The sequence below is a fragment of the Melopsittacus undulatus genome, chromosome 22 (assembly GCF_012275295.1).
Source record: "Melopsittacus undulatus isolate bMelUnd1 chromosome 22, bMelUnd1.mat.Z, whole genome shotgun sequence".
In the NCBI taxonomy this organism is placed as follows: domain Eukaryota; kingdom Metazoa; phylum Chordata; class Aves; order Psittaciformes; family Psittaculidae; genus Melopsittacus; species Melopsittacus undulatus.
In genome coordinates, this window is record NC_047548.1 from 172,377 (window position 1) to 182,785 (window position 10,409).

General features: G+C 61.6%; 1 protein-coding gene across 1 annotated transcript; it reads right to left on the reverse strand.

Moving 5' to 3' along the window:
• Positions 1 to 287: 287 nt before the first annotated feature.
• Positions 288 to 10,327, reverse strand: LOC117437468 (RAS guanyl-releasing protein 2-like). Its single transcript, XM_034071837.1, has 11 exons — positions 10,255 to 10,327; positions 9,696 to 9,808; positions 6,402 to 6,575; positions 4,891 to 5,007; positions 4,430 to 4,696; positions 3,832 to 3,909; positions 2,674 to 2,742; positions 2,205 to 2,320; positions 1,559 to 1,694; positions 1,425 to 1,461; positions 288 to 397 (listed from the first exon to the last, which is right to left on the reverse strand). The coding sequence occupies exons 1-11, from the start codon at positions 10,325 to 10,327 to the stop codon at positions 288 to 290; spliced, it is 1,290 nt and encodes a 429-aa protein (XP_033927728.1).
• Between the last annotated feature and the right edge of the window lie 82 nt (positions 10,328 to 10,409).

Sequence of the window (10,409 nt, forward strand, 5' to 3'; positions counted from 1 at the left end):
GAGAGCCGGAGCCATGGGGACCCTGCAGACAGGGGGCAGGAGGGGGTGGACCCCAATGTCCAGACCCCCAAGTTCAGGGTCCATGGGGTCCAGACCCCCAAGTTCAGGCTCCAGCCCCCCAAGTGCCCCTCCCCCCCCGTCCCTAGAGGTGAACATCGAAGACCTCATCCTGTGGCTCCTCTTGGGGTCCTGGGGGGGGGAGGGGTCGTTATGATGGGGGAGGGGCAGGAGTTGTTATGGGGGGAGGGGGGGGTCAGCCCCTGGGGTCAGGGGTCACGGTGGGGGTCTCACCGGTGGGGGGGGGGGGCGGGGGGGTCGCCGGTGACGCTGCAGCCGCGGGGTCGACAACGGGCAAGGAGCAAGGACCGGCAGGAGGTGTGACAGCGGAGACCACAGACTGGGGGGGACCCATAGAGACCATAGAGACCCATAGAGACCATAGAGACCATAGAGACCCATAGAGACCATAGAGACCATAGAGACCCATAGAGACACATAGAGACCATAGAGACCATAGAGACCCATAGAGACCCATAGAGACACATAGAGACCATAGAGACACATAGAGACCATAGAGACACATAGAGACACATAGAGACACATAGAGATCATAGAGACACATAGAGACACATAGAGACCATAGAGACCCATAGAGACTCATAGAGACCATAGAGACCCATAGAGACCCATGGAGACACATAGAGACCCATAGAGACCCATAGAGACCATAGAGACCCATAGAGACCCATAGAGACCATAGAGACCATAGAGACCATAGAGACCCATAGAGACCATAGAGACCCATAGAGACCATAGAGACACATAGAGACCATAGAGACACATAGAGACCATACAGACCATAGAGACCCATAGAGACCCATAGAGACACATAGAGACCATAGAGACCCATAGAGACCATAGAGACCATAGAGACCATAGAGACCCATAGAGACCCATAGAGACCATAGAGACCCATAGAGACCCATAGAGACCCATAGAGACCAGAGAGACCAGAGAGACCCATAGAGACACATAGAGACCATAGAGATCCATAGAGACCCATAGAGACCATAGAGACCCATAGAGACCATAGAGACCCATAGAGCCCCATAGAGTTCATACAGACCCATAGTGCCCCATAGAGTCCCATAGCTACCCACAGAGCCCATAGTGACCCATACTGCCCCATAGCCACCCATAGTGCCCCATAGATCTTTGTAGAGCCCCAATAATGCCCCCATAGAGCTTCATAGTGCCCCATAGCACCCCCACAACACCCTACAGCACGCCATAGCACACCCATAGTGCCCCATAGCACACCCCATAGCACCCCCATAGCGCCCCATAGCACCCCCAATGTCACCCCCAACCCCCCCTGCACCCCCCACAATGACCCCAATGACCCCCGCCCCTCCCCCACTCACTGCGGCACTTCAAGCCCGGTCTGTGGAGACCCCAAATCTATGGGGGGGAGGGGGGGGGGTGAGGGGGGGAGGGGGGGCCCATGGGGGTCCCCCCCCACACAAGTGGGGGTCCTGGGGGGGCATCGGGGCCTCACCGTGCGGCCGCAGTGGCTGCAGGCAATGGGGCGCAGGGGGGAGCTGCCCACGAAGCTATGGGGGGGGCCCGGGGGGGGCCCCAAGCTGCAGCGCAGGAAATAGGCCAGGAGCTCCTCACGGCTCAGGCTCCCGTCCCTGCCCCACACATGGGGGGAGATGTGGGGCTGGACCCATGGATCCACATGGGGGGGTTGGGGGTAATGGGGGGCCCTATGGGGGGTTGGGGGTGATTGGGGATCACCCATTGGGGGTTCCCTTTGGAGGTTCCCTTTTGGGGGGGTCCCATTGGGGGTTCCCATTGTGGGGTTCCCACTGGGGGGGTCCCATTGGGGGTTCCCATTGGGGGTTCCTATTGGGGGTTCCCATTGGGTGGGTCCCATTGGGTGTTCCCATTGGGGGTTCCCATTGGATGGGTCCCTTTGGATGGGTCACATTGGGGGTTCCCACTGGGGGTTCCTATTGGGGGTTCCCATTGGGTGGGTCCCATTGGGTGTTCCCATTGGTGGTTCCCATTGGGGGTTCCCATTGGGGGGTTCCCATTGGTGGTTCCCATTGAGGGTTCCCATTGGGGGTTCCCATTGGGGGCTCTCTTTGGATGGGTCCCATTGGGGGGTTCCCATTGAGGGTTCCCATTGGGGTCCCCACCCGTCCGTGTCCAGCTCCCCCCAGATCCGCAGCTGTGGGAAGCTCTGTCCCACGATCGCGAACTCCTCTCGCGAGATCCTCCCGTCCCCGTCCACGTCGAAGTCCCTGAAGATGCCCTGGAAGCGGAGACCCCTCCCCCCCCTCAGGGCAGGACCCCCCCCTCAACCCCTCCCCCACCGGGACCCCTCCCCCCCCTTAGAGCACGAACCCCCCCCAAAGGAGACACCTGACCCCCCCCCGGACCCCCCCCTCAGAGCACGAACCCCCCCACACCCCTCCCCCCAAACCCCTCCCCCCCCTCAGAGCAGGACCCCCCCAAAACCCCTCCCCCCCCGGGACCCCTCCCCCCACTCACAGCAGGTACCCGCCCCCAACCCCCTCCCCTTTGGGAGCCCCCCTGCCCCCCCCTCAGAGCATGACCCCCCCAACCCCCCCAGTGACCCCCAAAGCCCCTCCCCCCCCCCCCCACCTCCACGAGGCGCTCGAGCTGCGGCCGCAGCCGCTCCGGGTCCGGGCGGGGGGGCTCGGGCAGGAGCCACTCGTCCATGGGGATGGGGGGGGGCAGGGAGGGGGGGGGCCCCTGGGGGGGGGTGAGGGGGAGGTTGGGGGGGCTCTGATCCCCCCTTAACCCCCATTGACCCCCGTTAACCCCCATTAATCCCCGTTGCCCCCTCACTGCCCCCCCCCCCCCGTGTTGTACCCCCCCCATTGACCACCAATTGCCCTCCTTGCACACTCACAGACACCCCCTGCAGGCTGTTACACACTCACTGCTCCCCTGTTACACACCCCCTGCGGTGCACATGCTCTTCCCCCCATTGCACACTCACCCCGTGTCACACTCACACTCGTATCACACTCACCCCATGTTACACTCTTGTCACACTCCTGCTCCTGTCACACACACTCTCCTATCACACTCACACTGGTGTCACACTCACCCCAGTGTCACACTCACACTGGTGTCACACTCACACCAGTGTCACACTCACACTGGTGTCACACTCACACCAGTGTCACACTCACACTGGTGTCACACTCACTGGTGTCACACTCCTGCTCCTGTCACACACACTCTCCTATCACACTCATGCTGGTGTCACACTCACCCCAGTGTCACACTCACACTGGTGTCACACTCATACTGGTGTCACACTCCCACTCCTGTCACACTCACACCAGTGTCACACTCACCCCAGTGTCACACTCACTGGTGTCACACTCACACTCATGTCACACTCACACTGGTGTCACACTCATACTGGTGTCACACTCACACTGGTGTCACACTGATGTCACACTCACCCCAGTGTCACACTCACACTGGTGTCACACTCACCCCAGTGTCACACTCACACTGGTGTCACACTCACACCAGTGTCACACTCATACTGGTGTCACACACACTCTCCTGTCACACTCATACTGGTGTCACACTGATGTCACACTCACTCCTGTCACACTCATACTGGTGTCACACTCACACCAGTGTCACACTGATGTCACACTCACTCCTGTCACACTCACACCAGTGTCACACTCACACCAGTGTCACACTCATACTGGTGTCACACACACTGTCCTGTCACACTCATACTGGTGTCACACACACTCATGTCACACTCACGCTGCCGCTGGTTCGGGGCTCGCGCTGCAGGGACAGCTCATAGAGCTGAGCCTCAGTTGGACCCAGTGCCAGGGACACCTGTGGGGAGAGGGGGGGTCAGAGGGGGCGCAGGGGGGGGTTGGGGGTGCATTGGTGTACATTGGTGTACATTGGGGTCCATTGGGGTGCATTGGGATCTATTGGGGTGCATTGGTGCGCATTAGAGTGAATTGGGGGTGCATTGGGGTGCATTGGGATGCGTTGGGGTCCGGTGGAATCCATTGGTGCCCATTGGGGTGCATTGGGATCCTTTGATGCCCATTGGTGCCCATTGGTGTGCACTGGGGTCCAATGGTGCCCATTGGGTCCACTGGTACCCGTTGATGCCTGTTGATCCCCACTGGAGTCCATTGGGATCCATTGGCTCCCATTTGCTCCCATTGGTGCCCATTGACTTCCTTTGATGCCCGTTGGTGCCCATTGGCTCTCATTGGTGCCCATTAGGGCTCATTGGTGCCCATTAGCTCCCATTGGCTCCCGCTGGTGCCCATTGGTGCCCATTATCTCCATTGATTCCCATTGTCTCCCATTGACTCCATTGTCTCCCATTGCCGCTCACCCTCAACAGCCGCAGGAGGCCTCTGTCCTCGCCTCCCACAGTGGCCTCGACCCCACTGAGCACACTGAGGATCCGGTTGAGCTGCTGGAGCTTATGGGGGTGAGGCCGTCCCGGTGAGGCCCAGTCCGGCAGCGCCGCCTCCAGTGCCACCAGGTCCCGTAGGTGCACCCCCAGTGCCGGCACCGAGACCCCCCCCCCAGCCAGCAGCGTCCGGTACCCGCGGTGATTGCCCCCAGCACCCACGGCCTCGGCCAGGTGAGACCAGAGCTGGGGGGGACATGGGGGACATGGGGGGGTTATAGGGGTAATGGGTTAGTAATGGGTTACCCATTTGCCCCCCATATGCTCCCCCAATATCCCCCCATGTGACCCCCATATACCCCCCCATTTGCTCCCCATTTGCCCATCATGTGCTCCCCCATATCCCCCCCATGTGCCCCCCCAGGTGCCCCCTGCCCCACCTGTGTGATGGGGGGGGGCAGCAGCGCCAGGGTCTGGTGCAGGCGGGTGATGGAGCAGTGCCCCAGCCCCCCAACCACGGACAGCAGAGAATTGAAGTTCCGCAGCTCCAGCAGGCTCTGGGGGGGGGGGGGGGGGTCACCGCTATGGGGCAGGAGTCACCGCTATGGGGCAGAGGCCACCGCTATGGGGCAGGAGTCACCGCTATGGGGCAGGGGCACCGCTATGGGGCAGGAGTCACCGCTATGGGGCAGGGGGCACCGCTATGGGGCAGGGGGCACCGCTATGGGGCAGGAGTCACCGCTATGGGGCAGGGGGCACCGCTATGGGGCAGGAGTCACCGCTATGGGGCAGGGGGCACCGCTATGGGGCAGGAGTCACCGCTATGGGGCAGAGGCCACCGCTATGGGGCAGGAGTCACCGCTATGGGGCAGGAGTCACCGCTATGGGGCAGGAGGCACTGCTATGGGGCAGAGGCCACCGCTATGGGGCAGGAGTCTCCGCTTTGGGGCAGGGGGCACCGCTATGGGGCAGGAGTCACCGCTATGGGGCAGAGGCCACCGCTATGGGGCAGGAGTCACCGCTATGGGGCAGGGGGCACCGCTATGGGGCAGGAGTCACCGCTATGGGGCAGGGGGCACCGCTATGGGGCAGGAGTCACCGCTATGGGGCAGAGGCCACCGCTATGGGGCAGGAGTCACCGCTATGGGGCAGGAGTCACCGCTATGGGGCAGGAGGCACTGCTATGGGGCAGAGGCCACCGCTATGGGGCAGGAGTCACCGCTTTGGGGCAGGGGGCACTGCTATGGGGCAGGGCTGGGGGCCTGGGTACTGCTATGGGGCAGGGATGGGGGGCTGTGGGGCTTGCCAGGGGGCAGGCGTATAGGAAAGGGCTGTGTATCTATGGGTCGGGTCTGTCCCTCTATGGGGCAGGGCTGTTTGCCTATGGGGCAGGTCCCTCCATGGGTGAGATCTATGGGGCAAGTCTCCAGGGCAGGACGCTTTATCTATGGGACAGATCTCTCTATGGGGCAGGTGTCTGGGGCAGATCTCTCTATAGGGCCGGTCTCAGGCAGGTCTATGGGGCAGGTCCCTATGGGTCAGCTCCCTATGGGTCAGCTCCCTATGGATCAGTTCCCTATGGGTCAGTTCCCTATGGGTCAGATCCCTCTATGGGTCAACTCCCCATAGATCAGGTCTCTATAGGGCAGGTCCCCATGGGTCAGGCCCCTATGGGTCAGCTCTCTATAGGTCAGTTCCCTATAGGTCAGGTCCCCATAGGTCCCTATGGGTCAGGTCTCTATGGGTCAGCTCCCCATGGATCAGTTCTCTATAGGGCCGGTCTCTCTATGGGTCAGTTCCCTATAGATCAGCTCTCTATAGGTCAGGTCCCCATAGGTCAGGTCCCCATAGGTCCCTATGGGTCAGCTCCCTATAGATCAGGTCTCTATAGGTCAGGTCCCCATAGGTCCCTATGGGTTTCTATGTGTCCCTATGGGTCCCCACGTGTCACCTGTCCCAGCCGCAGCAGCCGGACCACGGCGCATGCGCGCTGCGGGGCCGCGCAGGGCCCCAGCACCAGCAGCTGCGCCCATCGGGACTCCCGATTGGTCAGCGCCACCGCGCGGTGCATGGCGGGACTGCAGGCGGCGCCTCCGCTGCGGGCGAAGCTGCGGTAGTCCTGCGCCTGCGCGAGGGGGCGTGGCTGGAGATGGACACGCCCCCTCCGGGGGGGGGAGGGGGGGGGGAGGGGGAGGGGGATGGGTTAGGGTTAAGGTTAAGGTTTGGGTTAGGATTAGGGTTTGGTTTAAGGGTAGGATTAGGGTTATTGTTAGGGTTAATATTACGTTTAGGTTTAGGGTTAGGTTTAAGGTTAAGGTTAAGGGTTAGAGTTAAATTTAGGGTTATGGTTAAGGTTAGGGTTAGGGTTAAGGTTAAAGTTAGTTTTAGGGTTAGTGTTAAGGTTAAGGATAGGTTTAAGTTTAAGATTAGGTTTAAGATTAGGTTTAAGTTAAGGGTTAGAGTTATAGTTATGGTTAGTGTTAATATTAGATTATGGTTAGTATTAGGTTTAAGATTAGAGTTAAGGTTAGGTTTATTGTTCGGCTTAATATTAAGTTTAGGTTTAGGATTATGTTTAAGGTTAAGGTTAAGGGTTAGGGTTATATTTGGTGTTAAGGTTGAATTTAGGTTTAGTTTAGTTAGAGTTAGGTTTAGGTTGAAGGGTAGGGGCAGCTTTAGTGTTAGGCTTAAGGTTAAGGGTAATGTTAGGGTTATGTTTAAGTGCAGGTTTTGTAAAAGGGCAGTGGATTTGGTCTCCCACACCCTGGGTGTGCAATGGAGAAGCTTTCCTGGTGGGGGGTGTTCACATTAATGGGGTCTGGGGGGGGCGTCCCATGAATGGGTATGTATGGGGGGGGGGGGTCAGGGGGGGGTCCCATGAATGGGTATGTATGGGGGGGGGGTCAGGGGGGGGGGCGTCCCATGAATGGGTATGTTTGGGGGGGGGGTCAGGGGGGGGGTGTCCCATGAATGGGTGTGTTTGGGGGGGGGGTCGGGGGGGGGGGGGGGTCCCATGAATGGGTATGTATGGGGGGGGGGGGGTCAGGGGGGGGGTCCCATGAATGGGTATGTATGGGGGGGGGGTCAGGTTCATTGTCACTCACACTGATTCTCGCTATCGTTCTCTGCTGCAGCCTGGTCAGCAGAGCTGCCAGCACCGGGGGGGGGCACCTGGTCCAGGAGCAGGGAGCGCTTGTGCCCCCCCCCCCAGGGCACCGGGGGCTCCATCAGCATCTTCATCCCCATCCTCATCATCATCATCATCATCCTCACCTCGGGCCCCCAGAGCCTCCCTGTGCATGGGGGGCACTCAGGGCCCTTGCACACGTGTGTGAACGTGAGCACCCCCCCCCGTGAGTGCACGAGTCTTGGGGTGCTCTCAGGACCCCCCATACCCCCAGGCCCCCATATACACCCTATTCCCACACTATAATCCATATCCTCCATATCCACCCACACCCCACATATACCCCCATATCCACCTTATGTCTCCATATCTCCCTCATATCCCCCATATCCCCGATATCCCCCAATATCCCCATATCCCCATATCCCCCCATATCCCCCATATCCTCCTCATCCCCCATATCCACCCATACCCCAAATATCCCCATCCCCCCTGTATCCTTCCTAGCTCCCAATCTCCCCCATACCCCCCCACCTCCCCATGTCCCCCTCTCCCCCCATCCCCCCCCCTTACACTGTCTCCAGGTCGATCCCAGGATCGGGCCCATCCCTGCTCAGAGCCTCCCGCAGAGCCCCCAAGTGCCCGAGCGCAGCCGCGTCCCCAGCGAGCTCCGTGGGGAACGCGCGGACCCAGTACCTGGGGGTATGGGGGGTATGGGGCTATGGGGTGTATGGGGGTTATGGGGGTATGGGGGGTATGGGGGGTATGGGGTTATGGGGTTATGGGGGTTATGGGGGGTATGGGGGTTATGGGGCTATGGGGGGTATGGGGGGTATGGGTGGTATGGGGGTTATGGGGCTATGGGGGGTATGGGGGGTATGGGTGGTATGGGGGTTATGGGGTTATGGGGGGTATGGGGGGTATGGGGGGTATGGGTGGTATGGGGGTTATGGGGTTATGGGGGGTATGGGGGGTATGGGGGTTATGGGGGTTATGGGGGGTATGGGGGGTATGGGGGTTATGGGGGTTATGGGGGGTATGGGGGGTATGGGGGTTAGGGGGCTATGGGGCTATGGGGCTATGGGGGTTATGGGGGTTATGGGGGGTATGGGGCTATGGGTGCTATGGGGGGTATGGGGGGTATGGGGGTTATGGGGCTATGGGGGTTATGGGGGGTATGGGGGGTATGGGGGTTATGGGGGGTATGGGGGTTATGGGGGTTATGGGGGGTATGGGGGGTATGGGGGTTATGGGGGGTATGGGGGTTATGGGGGTTATGGGGGGTATGGGGGGTATGGGGGGTATGGGGGGTTATGGGGGGTATGGGGGGTATGGGGGTTAGGGGGCTATGGGGCTATGGGGGTTATGGGGGTTATGGGGCTATGGGGGTTATGGGGGGTATGGGGGGTATGGGGCTATGGGGCTATGGGGTCTATGGGGTGCTGGGGGGGGCACTCACCGCACCAGATGCGTGACCTTGAGGCGCAGGATGGATCCCTCTGCAGAGCCCCCCGAGAGCTCCACTGTGGGGGGGGGGGTCAAGGAGCCTACGAGGGGGTTTGGGGGGTCCCAAAGGCCTTGGGGGGCTCTTGGGGGGGGGGTCCAGAGCTTTGGGGGGGTCCCAGAGGATTAAAGGGCCCCGATGGGGGGGTCCCAAAGGTGGGGGGGAAGGGGGAGGTGTTGGGGTTCCATGGGGGTGTCTGGGGGGGTGACCCCAAGGATGGGGGGGGGTCAGAGGGGTCGGGGGGGTCACAGGGGGTTGGGGGGGGTCCATGGGGGTACTGGGGTGGGGTCCATGGGGGGGGTCCATGGGGGTGCCCATGGGGGGGTCCAAGGGGGGGGGTCCATGGGGGCTCCGGGGGGAGGTCCATGGGGGGTCCATGGGGGGGTCCATGGGGTGGTTCAAGGTGGGGTCCATGGGGGGTCCGGGGGGGGGACACAGGGGTCAGGGGGATCCATGGGGGTTCCAGGGGGGGTCCATGGGGGTACTCGGGGGGTCCATGTGGGGCCCATAGGGGGATCCAAGGGGGGGGTTCATGGGGGCCCCGGGTGGAGGTCCATGTGGGGCCCATAGGGGGATCCAAGGGGGGGGTTCATGGGGGCCCCGGGGGTGGTGACCCAAGGATATCGGCTCAGGAGCTTGGCCGCCAGCTCGGAGGGGGGCATGTACCAGGGGTGCAGCATCAGGAACAGCCGCACGAGCTGCGGGTCCCGAACCTTCCCCTGCGCGTCTGGGGGGGGCGCAGGGGTCACCCCCCCCCGGAACCCCAACCCCCCCTTGGGACCCCCAAATCCCCCCCAGTAACCCCAAATCCCCCCCTTGGGAACCCCCCTTGGGACCCCCAAGCCCCCCCCCGGGACCCCCAAATCCCCCCCTCGGGACCCCAACCCCCCCCCAGGGACCCCAAATCCCCCCCCAGTAACCCCAAATCCCCCCCTTGGGACCCCCAGACCCCCCCCGTGACCCCCAAATCCCCCCCTTGGGACCCCCAACACCCCCCCGGGACCCCCAGACCCCCCCCCCCCAGGGACCCCCCAGGACCCCCACCAATGCACCCCAAAACCCAAACCCCCTCACCCCCCCCCGCCCCATGGGGACTCCAAAACCCTTCCCCCCCCTTAAGGAGACCCCCAAACCCCAAGCCCCCCCCCCCAAATATTGGGCCCCCCCCCCCACCGAAGGCATCGATGCAGCCCTGCAGGAGCTCATCCAATGTATGGCTCTGCTCCAGGTCCATGGTGCAGCTCATGGTGGGACCCCAAAACTGATGGGGGGGGGGTTAGGGTTAGGGGTTAGGGTCCTGGTTTGGGGGGGTCCCTTGGTAGGAAGGG